We start from the raw sequence: 23864 nt of genomic DNA, 5'->3' as shown, positions 1-23864 counted from the left end.
CGCATTACTCTTTCAGTATTCGAGGGGACTGTTGCCCTATTACTTTCTGAAGTCAACTTGTCCTGCTTCTCACACTGTCTTGTTGACTTACAACAACCTGAAAAGTAACTACACTCACTAAATCTATGACATTGTTATTTAAGTGAGTCACAAAACAATGCAGGTGCTTTTTTCTCAGATGTTTTACAACTTTGCATGAATTAATTAATAAACAAATGTGTCTTTCCACAAATTGAAACTGAAACTACAAGTAATTTGGTTATTTTAATTGAACTCTTATACGTCTATTGCTGCTCCAGGTAAAAAGACAGCAATACCAAGGTTATAGTTTTAACAAGCATCTTTAATATGATTGTCATAATTAGCTTTTGTGGTGGTGGTTGTTGCTGCTGCTGCTTGGTCATAAATACCACAGTACCTGTTGAACTGTTGGAAAAAAAGGACAGCAGCACGTGTCACCAGCCTGCTTGGGCCAGTTTGTAGTGTGCACAAACCACTTGGTGTGGTATCAGTGCCACCTAGCACACTAACACGTTCTTTTTGCATGAAATGTCAGTCACCACCGCAATCCTGTGGTTTGTTTTTAAACTCAAAATCAGTGACAGCTACTTAAAACCTCAGCTAAATTTGCTGTTCTGTGACTCCAAAAGTGGGCGATTTTCTCTTAAAGCAGAAATATTGTCAACTGTTTAAACTTGCGAGATCTTTTGGCTCATTATACCAATATCACATCAATTGTGATATTTGTGCATCGTTTCATTGAACGAATGAAACACCTTTCCAAAGATACATTACAGAAACGAGACTCACCCTTCAAATTTATTTACATTTAATTACATTTAGTTGCTTCAGTGTTGACCAGCAGTGTTTAGTTCCAACAATATTTCGCTATATCCAGATACTGTTGTTTATGCAGTCTATGAGAGATATAGTAATCTAGATTATTAATAGTATTTAGTTATGTTTTCTTGATGTTAAACATTGCACCAAACACAAGAACACACAAATCATTCCATGTGGAAGTTTCCGGAAATAACGTTTTCACATGTTATTATGAAATATGGATGGATAATGTTATCATAATGATTATTATAATGTTTAATAGTTTATTTTTGAATTATACAAACATTGACAAAGTGCTCACTGAAAACGCAACCTTGTTGACTCGACCAGAGTGAATTATTTTAACTTTTTTTTAACAGTTATGATGGATCATCTTACCAGAAAAAGTGACAATACCTTTAAACCAAAAATATATATTGGAAATATTTACACAGTTTATGTATACAACATTTTCACTTTGCTTTCCCTTGATTACTATCTAGAATATTTTTGTTGACTTCTTTTTTTCTCAAATCCAAGGCGATAACAACCATACTTTGTGCAACCCAGCAATATTAATGATGATTATATTATACAATAGTTATATTATAATGATTAATTTAGCAGTAAAACTAGAGTCTTCTTGCCCTCAGTGCCAGGATATTTCTTGACGAAGAGGTTGAAAGTAAAATAACATTTTCCTAAAAATATTTGGCATCTGAAGTGATAATATATGAACAATATACAAATAAAGCAGCAATTTTTGTGAAATACAAAATTGGCATCACTGACAAATTTTCAACTACAACTGACCCTGTTTGTAATAGATTAAATAATTAATTGAGGGTTGGACTCTGCCAGAGCTGTGCTTTATCACCAATTCTGTTCATAACTTTTATGGGCAAAATTTCTAGGCACAATTAGGGCATTGAGGGGATTCAGTTTGGTGGCTCTCAATGAATCGGTTCGCAGCTGAGTGTGAAGCGACTCGGATGACAATCAGCATCTCCAAGTCCGAATTCATGGTTCTTGTCCAGAAAAGGGTGGAGTTCAATCTCCGGTTTGGGATGGAGATCTTGCCCCAAGTGGATGAGTTCAACTACATCCGAGTTTTGTGCACGAGTGAGGGAAGAGTGGATCGTGAGATTGACAGGCGGATTGGTGCGGCGTCTGCAGTATCGATCCGTCATGGTGAAGAGGGAGCTGAGCTCTCAATTTACCGGTCGATCGAGGTGAGTATAGGAACGTTCCTATACTCACCTATGGCCATGTGATTTGGGTTGTGACTGAAAGGGGGGGGGAAACCCTATCTCTAAGGGGTCTCCCTTAGAGATAAGGTGAGAAGCTCTGTCATTCGGGAGGAGCTTGGAGTAAAGATGAGGTGGTTCGGGCTTCTGGTCAGGACTCAGGATGCCCCCCAAATGACTCCCATGGCAGGTATTTAGGCCACGCCTGACTAGTAGGAGGCCACGGGAAAGACCCAGGACACGTTGGAGGGACTATGCCTCCAAGCTGGCCTAGGGATTCCTCGGGATTCCTAGGGAGAAACTGGACTAGGTAGCCGGGGAGAGGGAAGTCTGGACTTCTCTGCCTAGGCTGCTGCCCCTGCAACCCGACATCGGATAAGCGGAAGAAGATGAATGAATGGATAGATATAAGGCTGAAATGACGCATCGACGTAGTCGACGTCATCGGTTACGTAAATACGTCGACGCCGTTTTTGTGTGTCGACGCGTCGCATATTTACGTCACACTACCGTCATGGCGGACCGCAAAGCAGACGGTGCGAGCGAGGGGGAAAAAATCACGCCAAAAGTGTGGGAGTATTTCAATACACGGCCTAATAATGTTGTTGTATGCACACTGTGTCGAGCGGAAATGGCCTATCATAGCAGCACAACAGCTATGAACGAACATTTTAAAAGAAAACCATCAACCATCAACTAGTCAATCGTCCGCGTGAGCATACGTTGTCATCATTACACAAAAACATGAATGTGTCATTTGTATCTACTAGGGGTGTAACGGTACGTGTTTTGTATTGAACCGTTTCGGTACGGGGCTTTCGGTTCGGTACGGGGGTGTACCGAACGAGTTTCTAAGCTAAAGCCAAAGTCTTAACAAGCTGCTTTGCTCCTTCTGCTTCTGTCTCAGCACGCAGCATTGTCCCACCCACACAACCATCTGATTGGTACACACAAAGCGTTATCAGCAGTGCGTATTCAAAACGTTAGCAGCCAATCAGCAGTGCGTATTCAGAGCGCATGTAGTCAGCGCTTCAGCGTCGAGCAGATAGGTGTTTAGCAGGTGAGCATCAGGCAGCGGACTCTCCCCAAATGATAATAAACACCTCCCAGTCAACTACTAGTAACATCACTATGAACCCGTTGACCTTCTAGAAACTTAAACTGCAGCTCAGCTCACTCGCAGTCCTGGCTTGAGGTGTGTCAAAGTTTTTTGGTGACGAACCCCAAGATGCAGAGATGATGGCAGGCATTGAACAGGATTTAATTAAACACTATGGCAAAAAACAAACAAAAGGGTACAAACAAAAGGCGCGCACAATGCGGAGAACAAACTTGAACAAAAACACTTACTGTGACAAGAAGGAACTATGACTTGAGCGGAGTGGACAAAAGTAGACAGAGCTACAACGACAAATAGTGACAGGTAGAAGCGACAGGTAGCAGTGACATAGACAGGTAGACACTACAATAACCCAGCAGTGACTGGAGGGCAGGGCAGGTATAAATAGCAGCTGGCTGATTGGCACCAGGTGTGACCCGGTGCCAATCAGCCACAGCTGAGGGGACAGCACTCAGAGAGACAAACAGGAAACTGAATCAAAATAAGAGTGCTGACAGGAAATCAAACAAACACAGAGAAAAAACTAAAACTTGACCAAACTGTCAGGGACAACCCTGACAAGGTGAAGGCTAATTACCTGTCAGTTCCAGCCACATCGACCCCTTCTGAGCGCCTATTTTCAGCTGCTGGGAATATTGTAAACAAGAAAAGAACCAGAGCATGTAGACATGCTAACCTTTCTTCATTACAACTGTTAGTCACTCACTGGAATGAGTAGAATTGGTTATTGTGTACTGTGTTGGACTGTATGTTTATTTTGCACATTTTAAAAGCAATACTTAATGTTTACAGTGCTCCAGAATATTTAGATTGGCACTTTTTTGTATTGGATGTTTATCTTTATTTTTGCACATTTTAGCAAATAAGCAATACTTTCACTTTTGTTGAAATGTTTACACTGTTGTTACAGAATATTTCGTTTTGCACTTTTTTGTATTGGATGTTTATCTTTATTTTTGCACATTTTAAAGCAAAATAAGCAATACTTTTACTTTTGAAATGCTTATACTATAGCAGAATATTAAGATTTGCACTGGATGTTTACTTTTATATTTGCACATTAAAAAGCAAATAAGCTACTTTTAATTTTGTTAAATGTTAAAAGTTTTAAATGTTTACATTGTTACAGAATATTTTGTCATGTTGTTGTCAATGTTGACTGAGTGGCCATACTTCTTTTTTTTTGTAAATAAAAGCCATGCCTTTTGAAAAAACGGGCCTACATTTATTTTTTCATCTTCATTTTAAATAAAAAAATAATCGGTAAAAGGAAAAATAATGTATAGATTAATCGAAAAAAATCTATAGATTAACCGATTAATCGAAAAATAATCTATAGATTAATCGATAGAAAAATGATCGTTAGCTGCAGCCTTAGATAGATAATTATCATTTAACGGAGTCGACTCAAGTGTTCTAGAAAATGAAATAATGATGTTTGATTTTTCATTACTGTATACTAAATGATGTCAAATGTTTTATTGAACACAGCCACAACACTAACATATCTCTTCCAGTCTTGGTGGAATCGAATGTCAAACCGCTTTCGACGACTCAAGCTAACTCACACTCTGAGACACGGCCTTCTGTCCAATCGTCTTGCTCCATTTCCTGATGACTCACTGACATCATTAGATGCCACCATGAAGGCTGACATCAAACCTGCCGCTTCGTCTAACACGCCTGTGCAGTCCTCTGGTACTCAGGGAGGAAGTGACATCAGCACCGCATGGGCGGTCAAGAGCAAAGACACAGGTGAGCAGCAGTAATAGTAATAGTAGCATTAGTAATAGTAGTGGTAGTTGTAGTTGTAGTAATAGTAGTAGCAGTAGTAGCATTAGTGGTAGTAGCAGTAGTAGTGGTATTAGTAATAGTAGTGGTAGTAGTAGTAGTAGTTATTTTAGTAGTACAAGAGTAATAGTAGTAGTAGTAGGAGCCGTGGGGTTAGACTGGAGGATAGAAACACAAATAGTACAATTGCATGGTATAATAAGTATGTTTTCTTCTGCAGGTTTGTGCAGGACTTCATCAGAAAAGGAAGACATGCTAATCACTACAATGGTAATAATAATATGTGCTTTAAGAGAAAACATAACTGTTATTTTTTTAATAGTTTAAATTTGTATTAATATTAAGGGTGTAACGGTACGTGTATTTGTATTGAACCATTTCGGTACGGGGGTTTCGGTTCGGTTCTGAGGTGTACCGAACGAGTTTCCACACGAACATATTAAGTAGCCGCCTAAGCTAAAGTCTTAACAAGCTGCTCCGCTTCGTACTGCCTCAGTCTCTGTCAGTACTACGCAGCACCCAGCATTGTCCCACCCACACAACCATCTGATTGTTACACACAGAGCGGTAACAGCCAATCAGCAGTGCGTATTCAGAGCGCATGGTGTCAGTGCTCCAGCGTCGAGCAGATAGGTGTTTAGCAGGTAAGCATCAGGCAGCGGACTCTCCCCAAATGATAATAAACACCTCCCAGTCAACTACTAGTAACATCACTATGAGCCCGTTGACGTTCTAGAAACATAAACTGCAGCTCAGCTCGCTCGCAGTCCTGGCTTGAGGTGAAAGCTAATTCGCTTTTAGCGTAAAGTTAGCTCATTTTGCGGTGTGTGTGGGTGTGTGTGTGTGTGTGTTACGGACAGCAAAGCCCTGTCTGTCTGTTATTTCACATGACCTTTTTCTGTGTTGAAGCAGCAAAAAACGACATTATGTTAAATCAATCAATCAATCAATCAATCAATGTTTATTTATACAGCCCTAAATCACAAGTGTCTCAAAGGGCTGTACAAGCCACAACGACATCCTCGGTACAGAGCCCACATATGAAGAGTTTCCTGAAGTTGTCTCTGATAGTTGATATAACAATGTAATTGCATCATTAAGCCTACATGAACTCCATGGTGTTCAGGGATGAATAGTCTCTCCTCTTGCTATTGTACTACTTTTTCCGCTATAGTTACATTAATCATTAGTAATGGAGCAGCCTAGTTTTGAATGGCAGGGTCCCTGCTATCACATGTTGATAAAAATATAACATTTACAATTATAAAAATCAACTACGGTCTTCCCAAATGCTGTAATAAATTAAGCATGATGAGTTGACTTGGAACTGTTTAATGTTGCACTTTTTATATGTAGAAGAAAAGTTTTGTCATTTTATTTAATCTGAGCAACAACTTGAGGCAGTTTAATGTTGATTAACGTGGACCCCGACTTAAACAAGTTGAAAAACGTATTGGGGTGTTACCATTTGTCGGAATTTTACGGAATATGTACTGTACTGTGCAATCTACTAATAAAAGTCTCAATCAATCAATCAAAAAAAGCACTTTATATGTACCGTAATTTCCGGACTATAAGCCGCACCTGACTATAAGCCGCACCAGCTAAATTTAGGGGAAAATACAGATTGCTCCATATATAAGCCGCACCCGACTATAAGCCGCAGGGTTTTGATGTGTAATTAGCGTAGTATATAGGGGTTCCTGCTACCACGGAGGGGATTGTCGGGACAGAGATGACTGTTTGGGAACGCAAAGCGTCCCATTTATTAACAATAAATCTTTCAATCATTCAATCAAACTTTCACATCTTTGACATGGCGAACAGCATTCGTGCAGAGTACAAATAATACAACGGTGCAAAGTAATACAAAGTGCTCGCCTGTACGTTATCAAAATAACCAGCCTACCGGTATATGAAAAGTCAGTCTTTAATCATTGTGTCATCGTCTTCCTCCTGCGTACTAAAACCACCGAAATCCTCTTCGTCGGTGCCGGAGAAGAACAGGCCGTATATAAGCCGCACCCTTGTATAAGCCGCAGGGACCAGAACGAGGAGAAAAAGTAGCGGCTTATAGTCCGGAAATTACGGTAGAAAGGTTTTGTTAAGAAACCATTCTGAGCCTTATTTAGTTTTTATTTTATATATGTTGACCACATTAACCCTGGCAATGGACCCTGTGTGTATATGTATGTTATGCCATTGTTTACAAATTTGGTAAATAAATAACCAAAAAATTTACATTTTGTTGTTTTCTTACTGTACCGAAAATGAACCGAACCGTGACCTCTAAACCGAGGTACGTACTGAACTGAAATTTTTGTGTACCGTTACACCACTAATTAATATTGATAGAATTTGGGTATAGTTGACTAGAAACTTAATTTGTAGGTTTGGGGAGTGCTTCTCAATTATTTTCTGTCATGACCTCCCTGGAGGACACAATCTACTGTTGAGAAGGTGATAATATATTTATGTGTACCATCATGTGTACTTACTACTCCTACTGGGTAGAAGTAAGTATACAAGAACACGTGTTGATTATAATATTGCTGTTAGTATGCATAGTGCAGTAATAAATTATAATACATATATTTGTTTTTCACAGAGTCCTGGGTTGCTAGTTGGGCTCGTTTTCATTGAGCTGCTTGATAGTTTCTGTGATGAGATCTGGCATCACTGAGTGTCTCATTTAAGCATTTAAAGTGCTGATGTTGAAGTAGGATACTAATGCTGATGCTAGTGGTGCCTCACCATCACTTTGGTCTTTTTGCTATGACGGATGTGTTTATAATGTGTTAGGATGAACAAACCTATTTGTGGCGATCCAAATATGACCTGACATATTTGATAGACCATAAGAAAACATGGGATGAAATCCTACAAATGTGATTTTTAAATTGTAAAGAGACTTTGTAACATATCATTGCAATCCAAGGTTGTAAAAGTTTCCTTCTGAGTTTGGCAGCGAGCAAAATCCTTGGTGAAGGAATGCTCTCTCTCTCAGTGTTTCTGTTGTGCTTTTCTCCGCTAGCTTCGAAGTGACGCCCCTCTTACCCGACTACCTAATGACAAGCTGAAGGCAGTGATCCCCCCCTTCCTGCCCCCGTCTAACTTCGAACCATGGAACTCTGATCGCTCACGTCGCCTCAACGATGGAAAGAGTGAGGCTCCCCGGCTGCCGATGCCTCCTCAGAGGAAGCTGAACAGCAGTGGAAACTCTGATATTGTGAGTGTTTGCATATTAATATAGACGTGAAGTTTATTTGCTTAACCTTTTTTTGTTGTCGTTGTATTTCTAAACTATTGAAGACGTCCATCAGTCGAGTGGTGAGCAGGTCCATGAAGTTCCCCAGCATTCCCAAAGGGCCCTCCTCCTCTTCTCCTTCCAGTTCTGGTCACTATCACTCCCCTCACTCCTCTGGGGGCTCCAATGGAGTAGCAGGACTCAACAGGGACTCACACAACCGCTCAGGTTCAAACTCTTTCAGTCCAATCCCGCATACACCTGACACGCTTTATGTCCAAGAGCCAAACATTATTCTTACTTTAGAGTACAGTAATAGGATATGGTAAAATATTTAGTTAGTCTTTTGAGAAAAAACTGTGTGTGTGTGCGTGTGTGTGTGTTTGTGCATGTGCTTATGCACCTGTGTGTGTGTGTGTGTGTGTGTGTGTGTGTGTGTGTGTGTGTGTGTGTGTGTGTGTGTGTGTGTGTGTGTGTGTGTGCGTGCGTATGTGTTTGAGAGCGAGCGATATAGACAATACTACAACATGTATAAACAAAAGATGCACATTTTACACTCATGACATAACAGGGCTAATTTTAGCATATGCTAGCATCTTTAACTTGCTACAACAGATTTTCTCTAGTTGGATGTGGAATTTTTGCAATGAGAACATTTCTACTGACAAAGATGATATAAATGTATAAATGTTGTTTTTCATAGTTTGTAAGTAAACATTTGAGAGTATGATGTCATGTCCCTTTGTACAGTGTGTAGTTTGAGTGTGGTTATGTGATTGCTTTGCTGCGTTTGATAGGTGAAATAGAGTCAAACGGCACTAGTACATACACTAGATTGGTGACACAAAGTCAAGTCTTTGTAACGAGCCAAATGAATATGAGTCGTGACAAAAGTCCCTCTAAGCCAAATGAATACATCTTTGCAAGCAGTAATCAATAGATTATAATGAAATATAATGATGATATAGGCTCCAGCCCCCCACGACCCAGCAACGGACAAGCGGTAGAAAATGGATTAATGGATGGATAAATAAATGTAGCGTTCGGAATGTAACTTAATGTAATGAAATAAAAGTAGCGTTTCTTCTACGATAAATAAATGTAGCGGTCGGAATGTAACTTAATGTAATGAAATAAAAGTAGCGTTTCTTCTTCACAAAAATGCTCAATTAAAAGTAAAAAGTATGTTGTATTAAAGCTATGTTGACAAATACAACATATCCAAAATGTAACTTTATTAAATGTAATTGACAATTGAATTGTAGTGCATTGCTATACACCTCTGTCAACAGCCGTCAAGTCATCAAGTTCTAGTCCACTGTTCATCTTAATAAAAGGTGTCCACTTATGTTAATGTCGACATACATGGTCTACTGCTTATGTCGAAATAAAATGTGAGCGTCAAAGAGGTAATTTTTATGAAAAATGACCCCGAAAGGGAAAAGCGGTAGAAAATGGATGAATAGATGATCCGTTTATGTCGACGTTCGTGTAGTATTATTGTTGACATCTGTCTTCAAAATCACTCAGCGACGAGATCTTGTGAGAGTAAATACATATTTCTGCTTTAAGAGCCAAGCTGGAAACACTCATTAAAGAGCGCGGCGAGTTTTTATGTTCCATGATTCAATCAAATTGCAACACGGCAGACTCTGATGGGGTGTGGAGACGAAATAAAATATATCTTTGCCAAAAATCCATACTGTGTGTAAATTGACAAATAGGAGACTTAAGAAGAGCAGGCAGCAGTTCATTTCTGTAACATTGATGAAGAAATTGTCAGCCAGCTTGAAATAAGTCTCACCTATAAACTACATGAACAATCCCATATTTAGTTTTATTTAAATGTTTGCCACATTTGAAAAGCATATATTTCATACCAATCAAATAAATGGCCATTCATAGACCAATTATTGATCAGAAAACTCTCAATGTCCAGTCCACTTCTAGTCCAAGGTGTACCTCGTATCTTGCCCATAGTCAGCTGGGATAGACTCCAGCCCTCCTGTGATGTTATTGAAGACAAGCAGAATAGAAAATAAATAAATGAATGTTCTCAATTCTTCCCACTAGGGGGTAGTGCCGATGGTGTTCTGGCCCAGATAGCAGCTCAAAGGAAGAGAGCTGCTGGCCTGATTGATGTCAACACTCAAACTGCAGAGAAACCACAGAGTCCACCACCACTTCCCTCTGCAGCCGCCAGCCTGACACTTCCTGATGCCAATTTAACACTTCCTGATGCCAGCCTGACTCTTCCTGATGCAATCCTGCCTGCCCCTGATGTCCCTCCAAGAAGGGTCCGTACTATTTTCTTTTGAAAAGACTTGATTGAAGTCTAAAGTCTTAGTTGAGAAATTCACTCATGTTTTCCTTTTCTGGTAGAAGTTGGACTTGAAGAGAAGACCTCAGTCAGGGAATTCTTCCACCTCAAAGAGCACATCACCCACCTTGACCCCTTCTCCCTCCCCAACCCCCAAGACTCCTTGTGGGCCAGGAGACTCCTTATCCTCAGCCTCCTCGCATCTTTGCTCAAAGAGCAGTGGCGGCTCCAGCAGTGGAACCATCACAGATGATGGTAACTTCTTCAGTCAGAATCAAACATTTTCTTATTTTATTTTATAATCTGAAAAAAATCAATGTAGATTGTAATCAATCTGGTTATAAAACAGAGCCTGCATCTCAGCTGTTTGTTTTATGATCAACAACATGCAATTTTTTTTTTCTTGTTTATTGTATTTTAGAACATGCTAGGGGCCACTTTACCCACTGCTGGGTTAGCTGACGCAGAAACCTTCCAAATGTTTCCGCTAAAATAACTTGATTGTGTTTCCCTAAAAACACATTTTATGATCTCATTGTTGTAGATGAGCTGTCAGGTATCCTGAAGAAACTGTCCTTGGAGAAATACCAACCCATATTTGAAGAGCAGGAGGTATTCATTATTTTCTGTAGCGATTAAAGTATTGTGAAATGCAAACAAAAATATGAAATGGGGAATGTAGTATTTATATAAAGTTTCATTTTCTAGGTGGACATGGAAGCTTTTCTGACTCTAACAGATGGAGACCTGAGAGAGCTCGGCATTAAGACGGATGGACCCAGACAGCAAATATTGGCAGCAATATCAGAGTTGAATGCTGGGAAGGTGCGTATCATTCTACTCACATTATGCAATATAATATTGTACAGTAATGGTCAAATAAAGTGGATGTGATATCAGGGAAAATAACTAGAACTCTAAAATATCACGTAAATGCTAAATTTCATGTTGTAGCATAGCAGCTAGCTGACACAGTTGCTAATCAGTTAGCCTAGCGTCCATGTAATGGCAACTGTGTTGAGTTGAGTTGAGTTGAGTTTGAGTTTATTTCGAACATGCAAGCTTACAACATGATACATCACAATTTCCAGTTTCTCTTTTCAACATGTTCGAAAAGGAGTAGGAAGAAGCAGGGCTTATTTAATCCTACCCCTTTTCTTTACATAACAGTTGCAAAACTTTTTGTTCACTTCCTGTTCACAATTTTTTCACAATAAACTCCATAAGTAATCACAATAAAAATAAATAAATAATAGTTAGAATTTAATAATAATAATTGGTGAAGTAAGTCATATTTCATATGATGAGATAAGTAAGATTACTTTAAGAATGAATGAATGGATGGATGAAATAAATTGACAATGTTTGTCATGGTTCTTCTTCTTTGTACTTTGTAAACACTTTAAGTTTGAAGAGTTTCTTGAAGTGTATCATATTAGTACATTGTTTGATTGCTTTGCTTAATCCATTCCATAATTTAATTCCACATACTGATATACTGAAGGTCTTAAGTGTTGTACGTGCAAACAAATGTTTTAAATTACGTTTTTCTCTGAGATTATATTTCTCCTCTTTTTTTGAGAAGAATTGTTGTATATTCTTGGGTAGCAGGTTATAGTTTGCTTTGTGCATAATTTTAGCTGTTTGCAAATTCACTATGTCGTGGAATTTCAGTATTTTTGATTCAATAAATAAAGGGTTTGTATGTTCTCTATATCCAACATTATGTATTATTCTAACTGATCTTTTTTGTAACACAGTTAATGAATGAAGTGTACTTTTGTAATTATTTCCCCATATTTCTACACAGTAGCTCAGATATGGTAACACTAGTGAGCAGTAGAGAATATGAAGGGATTTTTGGTCCAGAACATGTTTTGCTTTATTCATTATTGACGTGTTTCTTGCTACTTTATGTTGTATATTTTTTACGTGAGATTTCCAGTTCAATTTATCATCAATCATTATACCTAGAAATTTGGTTTCATTTACTCTTTCAATTTCTATTCCATCTATTTGTATTTGTACTTGACTTTCTCTTCTACTGTTACCAAATAGCATTATTTTAGTTTTACTAAGATTCAACGATAGTCTGTTTTTGTCAAACCCATCTTTTTAATTTGTTAATTTCTTCTGTTATTATTTGTATTATCTCCTGTGTGTTCTCTCCTGAACAAAACGCTGTTGTATCATCCGCAAATAATACTAACTTTAAATCTTTTGTAACTTTACAAATGTCATTTATATAGAGATTGAATAATTTAGGTCCTAGTATTGATCCCTGAGGTACACCACAGGATATATTTAGCGTTGTAGATGTGTGTTCGCCTAGTTTCACGTATTGTTTCCTGTTCGTTAGATAACTTCTTATCCAGTTTAAGACTAACCCTCTGATGCCATATCGTTTTAGTTTTTTGATTAAAATATTGTGATTATTGTGTCAAATGCTTTAGTTAGATCCATAAACACTGCTGCCGCACATTTTTTACTATCTATTGCATTGGTAATTTCTTCTGTAATTTCAATTAAAGCCATTGAAGTTGAAACATTAGCTCTGTATCCATATTGGTTCTCTTCGAGTATTCTATTTTTATTTATGAAACTTTCTAATCTGTTATTGAACAGTTTTTCAATGATTTTAGAAAATTGTGGAAGTAGAGAAACAGGTCTATAATTTGTAAATTGATGTTTGTCTCCAGTCTTATAAATTGGTGCAACTTTAGCTATTTTCATTTTGTTTGGAAATGTACCTGTTTGAAATGATAGGTTACTAATATACATTAATGGTCCTGAGATCTCTTCAATAACCTTTTTTATCATTTCCATATCAATTCCGTTACAATCAGTTGAAGTCTTAGATTTACATTTTTTCGCGATTATAACTATTTCCTCCTGTGTCACATTACTGAGGAACATGGAGTTGGGATTTCGCTCTATGGTATCATTATAGTCCTCAATTGGAACTGGGTCTGGAATCCTTTCTTCCAATTTTGGTCCAATATTTACAAAATAATTATTGAAGCTTTCAACTACTTCCTTTATGTTGTCATTTTTTTTATTTTCATCTAAGAAGTATTGAGGGTAGTCCCTCTTAGTTCCATTTTTAATAATGCTATTGAGGATGCCCCATGTTGCTCTCATATTATTTTTGTTCCTGTCCAATAATTCACTGTAATATTCTTTTCTACATGATCGTAGTATGTCTGTTAACTTGTTTTTATACTTTTTGTACTTAATTTCTGCCTCTATAGTTCTTTGTGCTATAAATTTTCTATATAGTGTATTCTTCTTCTTACAAGCATTTTTTAATCCTTTTGTCATCCATGGTTGATTATTCTTTCTCTGCTTGTTACTGAGTTGTATCCATGGACAATGTTTGTCATAAAGTATTATGAACTTGTTTAAGAAATGTTCATATGCTTCATCAACCTCTTTTTCATTGTACACATTGTCCCAATCTTGCTTTTGTAGCTCAATTTTGAAAGCAGTCATCCTCTTCTCTTTGCACAGTCTTCGAAATGTCCTTTTGTCTTCCATGTTCTTCTTGTAGTTTCCATCATATATTGTAAAAACTGGCAGATGATCACTAACGTCGGTTATAAGTAGACCACTTGTAGTGTTATTGTCAAAATCATTGGTAAAAATATTATCAATAAGCGTGGCACAGTGTGCTGTGATTCTGCTTGGCTTTGTGATTTTAGGATGTAAACTGATGCTGTACATTGTATCAATGAAGTCATCAATAGACTTTTGCTTGTTGGGGTTCAATAAGTCAATATTAAAGTCACCACATAAGAACATTATTCTTTGACCATTGTCCATGTAAGTTGCCTTGATCCATTCTTCAAATGTTTCTATACTTGACTTAGGTGATCTTTATATACAACTGATGAATATGTTTTTGCTTTTTTCCTGACATATTTCAATGGTTATACATTTTAAGATATTATCTATAGCAAATGACATGTTTTTTACCACTTTGTAGTTCAGGTTCTTCATCACGTACACAGCTACTCCTCCTCCATTTTTGTTGGTTCTGTTGATGTAGTTTAGTTCATATCCCTCCAGATCAAAATCTATTCCTTTTTTATCATCAATCCATGTTTCTGTGACAGCTATCACTTTGAAGGGTTCGTTGATGTGTTCCAGAAAGTTCTTAATGTTGTTGTAATTTGCATACAAGCTTCTACTATTAAAATGAATAATTGACAATTTGTTATCACATTCAATGTTGCTATTATATTGATCATCTGTATAATAAAAACAATTATTACTGATGTGGGAGAAAAAATTTGTATCTGGATCTATATCATATTCCAAATCCTGGTTTTTGTGATCTTTGTTGCAGACATTTTTTAGTTCCATATTTTCTTGTTCAACAATCTTTGATGTTTTTTCAATAATCTCTTTAAGTGTAGGTGGATGCAATCCTGAATCTAGGTCCTCTTGTTTAGTCGTCCCTTGGAACATAGTAGTGCCGATGCTGAATTTAGGTGCTTGTTTTCTGTCAGAGTTCATTATCATCGTTGTTGTGGTAGCTGTGTAAACTTTAAAAATTGTCCAGGTCCTTGATGTCATGGAAAACAATTACTCTTGCTTCTGGACTTCCATTCAGCTTGATGTAGATTTTACAGTTGGTGCTCCAAGTTCCCTGGATTTTTCCCTGCCTTCTCAAGTCGCATGCTTTCTTGGCGATTCCAGCATTACGTTTTGTGAGATGCTCATTCATGTACACATTTGTTCCCTTCAGCTTCTTTCCCTGTCTCAGCAATGCCATTTTAGATTTTCTGTTTACGAGTTTCACGAGCACGACTGGAGTGGCGTTGTTGTTTCTTCCGTTCAGTGGGATGCATGTTTCGATGGTATTAATGTCAATTTCAATTTCTTTTGATTGCAGAAAGTTGACCACTTGCTGCTCTGCTGAGACCATATCCATTTCATCTGGTTCACCTTCATTATTCACAGCTTTCGCATAGGATCTTGGTTTAATTCGGTGCCCTGTCACGATGATATCATTCATTCGTTTATCCTGATCCATTTCATCTATGATGTTCCTCAGCATGTTGTTGTCTTCTTGAAGGATCTTCATTTGTTTGCTCATTTCAGTGGCTTCTTTATTTCTGGAGTTGTTCTCTTTTTTAATTTCTTTCATTTCTTCTTTCATTTCTTTCATATCCTCTTTCCATCCATCCATAGTTTCTTCCCATTTTTCTATCATTTCTTCTTTAAATTCCTGGAATTGTTTTTGTAGTATCCCTTCTTGATTCTCATCATGTCCTGTGCCCAGCTTCAAATCAGTCTTTCCAGTCAATCCTTTAACTTTTGGCATTGCGGTAGTCGCTGACGTCAGTGCCTCTTATGTCTTAAGGGCAGTTACTTCTTTAGCGACTTGCGGCACTTTTAACTTGTTTTTTCAACAATTTCGTACCTTGCGCCGTTCAGAGATCAATTTGAGGTGTCAGCCTGTCAACTTATATCACTCTGCGACGTCGGGATCACTTTAAAACAGCTGTAAACTCGCCGTAGCTCTAAGCTAAAGTGTTAACAAGCTGCTTTGCTCCTTCTACTTCTGTCTCAGCACGCAGCATTGTCCCACCCACACAACCATCTGATTGGTACACACAAAGCATTATCAGCCAATCAGCAGTGCGTATTCAGAGCGTTATCAGCCAATCAGCAGTGCGTATTCAGAGCGCATGTAGTCAGTGCTTCAGCGTGGAGCAGATAGGTGTTTAGCAGGTGAGCATCAGGCAGCGGACTCTCCCCAAATGATAATAAACACCTCCCAGTCAACTACTAGTAACATCACTATGAGCCCGTTGACCTTCTAGAAACTTCAACTGCAGCTCAGCTCACTCGCAGTCCTGGCTTGAGGTGAAGGCTAATTACCTCTGATTGATTGATTGATTGAGACTTTTATTAGTAGGTTGCACAGTGAAGTACATATTCCGTACAATTGACCACTAAATGGTAACACCCGAATAAGTTGTTCAACTTGTTTAAGTCGGGGTCCACTTAAATTGATTCATGATACAGATATATACTATCATATATACTATCATCATAATACAGTCATCACACAAGATAATCACATTGAATTATTTACATTATTTACAATCAGGGGTGTGGAGGAGTGCGGGGGGTAGGATATGGACATCAAGTAGTGGACATAGAGAGAGAGAGAGAGAGAGAGAGAGAGAGAGAGAGAGAGAGAGAAAGAGAGAGAGAGATCAGAAGGCATAAGAAAAAGTATCTGCATTTGATTGTTTACATTTGATTATTAGCAATCCGGGGAGGGTGTTAGTTTAGGGTTGTAGCTGCCTGGAGGTGAACTTTTATTGCGGTTTTAAAGGAGAATAGAGATGCCCTTTCTTTTATACCTGTTGGGAGCGCATTCCACAATGATGTGGCAGTTCCAGCCACATCGACCCCTTTTGAGCGCCTATTTTCAGCTGCTGGGAATGTTGTAAACATGAAAAGAACCAGAGCATGTACACATGCTAACCTTTCTTCATTACAACTGTTAGTCACTCACTGGAATTAGTAGAATTGGTTATTGTGTACTGTGTTGGACTGGATGTTTATTTTGCACATTTTAAAAGCAATACTTAATGTTTACAGTGCTCCAGAATATTTAGATTGGCACTTTTTTGTATTGGATGTTTATCTTTATTTTTGCACATTTTAGCAAATAAGCAATACTTTCACTTTTGTTGAAATGTTTACACTGTTGTTACAGAATATTTAGTTTTGCACTGTTTTGTATTGGATGTTTATCTTTATTTTTGCACATTTTAAAGCAAAATAAGCAATACTTTTACTTTTGAAATGATTATACTATTGCAGAATATTAAGATTTGCACTGGATGTTGACTTTTATATTTGCACATTAAAAAGCAAATAAGCTACTTTTAATTTTGTTAAATGTTAAGTTTTAAATGTTTACATTGTTACAGAATATTTAGTCATGTTGTTGTCAATGTTGACTGAGTGGCCATACTTCTTTTTTTTTGTAAATAAAAGCCATGCCTTTTGAAAAAACGGGCCTACATTTATTTTTTCATCTTCATTTTGAATAAAAAAATAATCGGTAAAAGGAAAAATAATCTATAGATTAATCAAAAAAAATAATCTATAGATTAACAGATTAATCGAAAAAATAATCTATAGATTAATCGATAGAAAAATAATCGTTAGCTGCAGCCTTAGTCGGCACCCTAATGGCAGCAGACATTATACAGTAAGTGATGTTTTATTATGTTTGTTGGCTCTCATAAAGTCTGCAGTAAGTAATAATCAGTGATATTGTTAAAAGAGAGAACGTCGTGATGCGTTTTTTAAATTAATGCGCCGCGTATGCTTAAAATAAGCAAAATAGGTAAATATTACATCGTATTATAAATGTTCCTGTTACTTCATTACATATACACTACCGTTCAAAAGTTTGGGGTCACATTGAAATGTCCTTATTTTTGAAGGAAAAGCACTGTACTTTTCAATGAAGATAACCTTAAACTAGTCTTAACTTTAAAGAAATACACTCTATACATTGCTAATGTGGTAAATGACTATTCTAGCTGCAAATGTCTGGTTTTTGGTGCAATATCTACATAGGTGTATAGAGGCCCATTTCCAGCAACTATCACTCCAGTGTTCTAATGGTACAATGTGTTTGCTCATTGGCTCAGAAGGCTAATTGATGATTAGAAAACCCTTGTGCAATCATGTTCACACATCTGAAAACAGTTTAGCTCGTTACAGAGGCTACAAAACTGACCTTCCTTTGAGCAGATTGAGTTTCTGGAGCATCACATTTGTGGGGTCAATTAAACGCTCAAAATGGCCAGAAAAAGAGAACTTTCATCTGAAACTCGACAGTCTATTCTTGTTCTTAGAAATGAAGGCTATTCCACAAAATTGTTTGGGTGACCCCAAACTTTTGAATGGTAGTGTATACTTACAATGTTTATATAAAACCTTGATGGAGGTATTTGATTGTTTCTTAACAGCTTTATAGGCAGAATAGAGCGGCTACCATTGGCTTTATTGTAAACAGACTTTTGATTACATTTATTTACCATTTAGAAAAACATATGTGTTCTTGTCTTACATAAGGATTGTTAATGAAGGGCAAAATTCCAAAAAAGTACACTTCTCCTTTAAGTTCTAACAGTAAGCACTACTAATAATAGTGTGTACAAAGTGTAAAATTGTGTGTACTATTAGTGGGTGTGTTAAAGGTGAAGTACTAAGATTGTGTGTACATTTTATAACAAATACAGAATTATTAAAATACGTTATTTGTGTGTACTATCTGCTGTCAACATGGAAACACTTGTTGACTTCATGACATCCAACCTGTGATGTTTTGCTATGCTGTGAACCATGCGGCACACAACCATAATCTCTACCACATTTTTAGAAGTGCAATCTAGACAACAGACGCAATTTTTAGCTTTCTGAAGCTGCGCTCAGTGTTGGTGCACTGGAACGATACAGATGCAAGAAATTGCATATTGCAAGAAGTTTTTTCATAGGGGATTTAGTATAGTTTGTATTAATATGAAAAAACAAAGGTAATAAAAAAACGCCAGCAGTCTGTTGGCTCCAATCAGCCGTCATCAAGCGACTCTAAATTATAAAATTATATTGCTGAATGGACAGTATGTCTAATATTTTAATTTCTGACTGTATAAATATGTTGACAAGTGAACACAGTATTTGGTCTCCATTGTCTGTCATTGCAGAGATCGCCTCCTTTCTTGCAGCCATTCGTGCGTAACTGCCAGTTTGTATGTACATTTCAAACATGCTAAATAGAGAAACAAAAACAGTTTAGGTTTTGATGAATCATATTGTGAGTGCTAAATTATTATATTTGCATCTCCTCCTCCCAGTATTGGGTGCTCTATTAATGGGCATATATTCAGCATATACATGAAGACAAGCACACTGAATGGATTATGAATTACCAAAAATGTGTGCCTTGCTCAGGGGAGAGAAAGGCAGATTCTTCAAGAAACCATCCACAACTTCCAGTCATCCTTTGGAAGCAGTGCCAGTAACCAGAGGGCACCAGGAGAAGTACAATGTGGGTTTGATTGATTTTATTTCTGTTTACTCATGTCTTGCTCAACAGTGACTACTTCAATCAGTAACTGACACAGCATATGTTCGTGTACATTATTATATGTATAAAATTTTTATGTCAATACAATATTGAAAAAAGTAGTGATGCCCCAAATTTTCCTCCACTGAAAATGTTCTTTTGCAAGTCTTTAATCAGTGAAACAACATTAATGATACAGGATGATGTAAGCAGGAAGTACCCTCGTCTAAAGTGGAGGCAACATGTCTTTCAATCTTCAATACATCAGAGAAAGACAGCAATCTGCAAAAGTGCAATGTTGAAATATAAAATACAGTATTCTTAACCTTTAGGTTTAATCACCTATAACCCAATGAATAATACACACAGAAAATGAAAAAAAACCCAAACGGCTCAACTCCATCTGTGCCGCCTTTCAGTATTTAACGTGTACATTATTTTAATTTTATGTTTCAGTAATAATTTTAGACGCCTCAATTTCAGTGAGGTTAAAACAAAGCCATAGTCATAAACAGTAATGCTAATAATAATTGTCATAATAATTTATTAAGCTGTTTCCATTTTCAAACTTGTTTTTTTTTATTTTTGGTTTTCGGTTTCAGTCAAGAATTTTAACTTTGGTACATCTTTAGTAACAATGTACGTTTCAATACAATTAATGTTAATGCATTGTATTAACATGATATGTGTGTTAATACAATGCGATAATACTGTATTTAGACACTTTTAGCGTGTGTTTTTAGTCTTTTTGTATTTGTGTGTTTTAGTCTTTTTGTATTTGTTTGCTTTAGTCTTGTGACTGAACACTCATGCAACACAATGAATATACAATATTTAACATTAATAAATTGTATTGTGTACTTTTTTAAAAGTAATAATAGTAAGGTATTATATTTATAATATTACAGTATATGTACCATATTTTGTATTTACTTATTCATTTTCTGGTCAAATCTAATTTTGAGTTATTTTTAAAATAATTCATTATTATTAGTATTTATTAGTTAATTATGAATTAAATTGATGTATTTTTTCTAATCCATGTATAACATATACCCAGACTTTCAGTAGCTGCAGTACAATGATAGTTTTCGTGCAGTAGCTTCAAATATGCAATATTGTTAGTGCAGACATTATTGGTTTTATTATCTGTGCTCAGTCTGCTTCAACTATTATAGTTAATACACTATCATAATCATGCTTGCGCCAAATACAATAAGGACATGCCTAATCAGCATATTCTGCACTCACTTTATAAAGTACATTCAAAAATGGCAAACCTTGGGTATAGAAACATAATATTTCTGATAGTAATCTTTCTTTATACTTCATTAATTTTTAGTAATAATCAAGTTTTCATCTTTTATGAATGCATAAACATAAATGTCTTCTTTCAGTGTGTTAGTTTTCTTTTTAAACATTTAGTTAAGTTTTAGTATGTAAGAGAAATTCATGTTTTGACATGTTATTGTTTGTTTCTAGCACCAACTAACTGGACGAGACATCAAGTTGCTTCTTCCACTAAAAGGTAACGACAAATGAAAGTACAGCCCTGCAACAAAAAGTTATTTTCTATAAGTGGAAGTAACTTTATTAAACGTCTTCTGTGGATCATAAAGTGAGGACCTGCCTGCTGCACACAACGCAAGTTGAATATTGTCAAATATGTTTTTAAAAAGTACACATTATTCATGCAAAATAAAACAAAGTAAAGGAAGAATCATATCAGACTGATTCATGAATTCTAGCATGTTCTTTGACTACAAATGATGTTGTAATTTAGCTAGCATAAATAATCAATGTATGTATGTGTAATGTATAATACATTTGTTGTTCTTGATAGATAACAAATATGAGCTTGTTTTGAAAAAACTGGAATTTGTTTTTGAAACTTTAGCTGATGTCTGTGCAAGGATGTAAATGATAAAAGTGCATGTGAAGATAGATAATGACATTTTATGCAACATATTCCTGAATCAATGTTCTCTAACTCCTCAAGGAGTTAGACAACTTAATAATCTGAATACTGGAAGCTGTGAAGGATCCAGCTTGGCCACACAAAGATGTCTGGTACGGACGTCGACTGCAGGGGGGGTTGTGAAATATGTTAATTTGAACTTTTTCTAAAATATATTTCTTCGTATTCCCACTGCAATTTTTCCACAAATTTTAAATGCCTTTAAATACACATTATTTTATAAATTGTATAGTATAATGGCCAGCCTACTCACTGTACCTCACAGGTTTAAAGTAAAAACATGAATAAATAATTATTATTACTGTATATCCATGTAAGCATTTAAGATAGCTAAGAATTAGAGCTCTAGTTGCCTGCTTGCAATGAGATGTGCGAGTTTTCAGCCAACAATTAGCGGCACTATACTGTATTATTTTTATATGTTAGTGTTGCACAATGAAAAAGTACATTTGGTTTACAGCACGTGGCACAGGGGTTAGTGCATGTGCCTCACAATACGAAGGTCCTGAGCAGTCCTGTGTCCAATCCTGGGCTCGGGATCTTTCTGTGTGGAGTTTGCATGTTCTCCCCGTGACTGCGTGGGTTCCCTCCGGGTACTCCGGCTTCCTCTCACCGCCAAAGACATGCACCTGGGGATAGGTTGATTGGCAACACTAAATTGGCCCTAGTGTGTGAATGTTGTCTGTCTATCTGTGTTGGCCCTGCGATGAGGTGGCGACTTGTCCAGGGTGTACCCCGCCTTCCGCCCGAATGCAGCTGGGATAGGCTCCAGCACCCACCGCGACCCCAAAAAAGGGACAAGCGGTAGAAGATGGATGGATGGATGGATGTAATGCAGTGACCGCAAGTGGTGGGTGTTCACATTACAACTACGGTACTTTAACATTTATTTCACATTACATTTTGAAATTATATGAAAAAAAAAGTGTTTTAATATTTTTGCAGTAAAGAGTAGGTTGGACTGAAATAAACACATTTTCAGATCCTTACATTGACTTTTTAACCTAAAGGTCAGCTTCTATTTTGCATAACATTTTATTTTCTTCCAAAGTGTGCAAATCTGACCAAAAAAACTAAAATATCTGTTGCTTCAGTTTTCTGTAAATGTGAGCTACAGAACAATTTATTAATTTAGTTGAACAGATCTGACATTGAGTTTATGAATATCGATATTCTTCTATCTTTTTACTGTTTCTTTTCTGTGTTCCCAATCATTAAATGTTTTGATGCAAGCTTCTTATTTAAGGTTTTTCTCCAAATATATTACAGCGTTACAAAAAACTACTGTAAGCAGCAAACAACCCCTCATCTTTGCTTGAATTCATGATGTATTGTGATGGCTGACATCTTTAAATTGAACAATGCTGTTATTTTGTTCACTGCTTTGTCTTCCCTGAAACATAGTTCATGCTTTTAAAACTGTGGTCTAAATAATATTGTTCATCAATAATTCATGTCCATTATAATCAAACAAGTCGTGTCTCAGCTTCACTCGCCCCCTGAGAACCGCAACAACGTCTTGATCAATGATGCAGGTCACAATATTTCAACTGACATGCAGCTTTCAGTCGTTTGTCACTCGTGCGCACACACTTGCGTGCAGAGGTTCATCCTGCAGTGTTAGCAGGACTTTATTGGGAGCTCATCTGGATTTTCATTGATACCAAACATTATTATTAGTACCTAAACAGCCTAGCTTTAATGGACGCCAGTCATGGTGTTAATACAACCTTTGACCCTTTAAGATAACCACTGTTACACCTGTTATAACAAACACATACATGCAAAACAGCAACAAAGGTGTAATCACAACAATATGATCAATAATAATTTTTTGTGCAGCCATTTGTGATGCACAGCATATTTTCTGTTTTCCCTCACCAATTCTAGAAATAAAATTACACTGCAATTGTTAAATAAAGCAAAACATTTAAGTTCCATCCATCCATTTTCTACCGTTTGTCCCTTTTGGGGTCGCGCGATGAGGTGGCGACTTGTACAGGGTGTATCGCGCCTTCCGCCCGTGTGCAGTTCAGATAGGCTCCAGCACCCCCCGCGACATTTAAGTTGAAATATTAATACTAATTATAGTTATATATTAATACTTAAATAATTTTCTATTTGTGTCATTGGGTAAATGTATAAAATCAGCAGGGCATATATATATTGTGGCACCTGATTCTCACCATGACACAGGATTGGGTTTGCAAAAAGCCGAAAAGGGCATTTA

The 23864-nt window shown here is 36.9% G+C and overlaps 1 protein-coding gene across 2 annotated transcripts in view; it reads left to right on the top strand.

The window, feature by feature from the left end:
* LOC133630468 (ankyrin repeat and SAM domain-containing protein 6-like) overlaps positions 1-21442 on the top strand; it is a 55330-nt gene extending 33888 nt beyond the window's left edge. For both annotated transcript variants that reach the window (XM_062022074.1, XM_062022073.1), the window contains exons 9-19: positions 4707-4944; positions 5201-5250; positions 8015-8209; positions 8293-8455; positions 10301-10524; positions 10610-10802; positions 11092-11159; positions 11256-11372; positions 19542-19638; positions 21139-21184; positions 21276-21442. In XM_062022074.1, the coding sequence (XP_061878058.1) occupies positions 4707-4944; positions 5201-5250; positions 8015-8209; positions 8293-8455; positions 10301-10524; positions 10610-10802; positions 11092-11159; positions 11256-11372; positions 19542-19638; positions 21139-21184; positions 21276-21309 (1425 nt within the window). In that variant the 3' untranslated portion in view covers positions 21310-21442. The remainder of the gene's footprint in view (positions 1-4706; positions 4945-5200; positions 5251-8014; positions 8210-8292; positions 8456-10300; positions 10525-10609; positions 10803-11091; positions 11160-11255; positions 11373-19541; positions 19639-21138; positions 21185-21275) is intronic.
* The last annotated feature ends 2422 nt before the right edge of the window (positions 21443-23864 follow it).

This window comes from Entelurus aequoreus, linkage group LG15 (genome assembly GCF_033978785.1).
Source record: "Entelurus aequoreus isolate RoL-2023_Sb linkage group LG15, RoL_Eaeq_v1.1, whole genome shotgun sequence".
Lineage (NCBI taxonomy): Eukaryota > Metazoa > Chordata > Actinopteri > Syngnathiformes > Syngnathidae > Entelurus > Entelurus aequoreus.
Note: the sequence above shows the minus strand (reverse complement) of the source record. Positions and strands in the feature narration are given on the sequence as shown.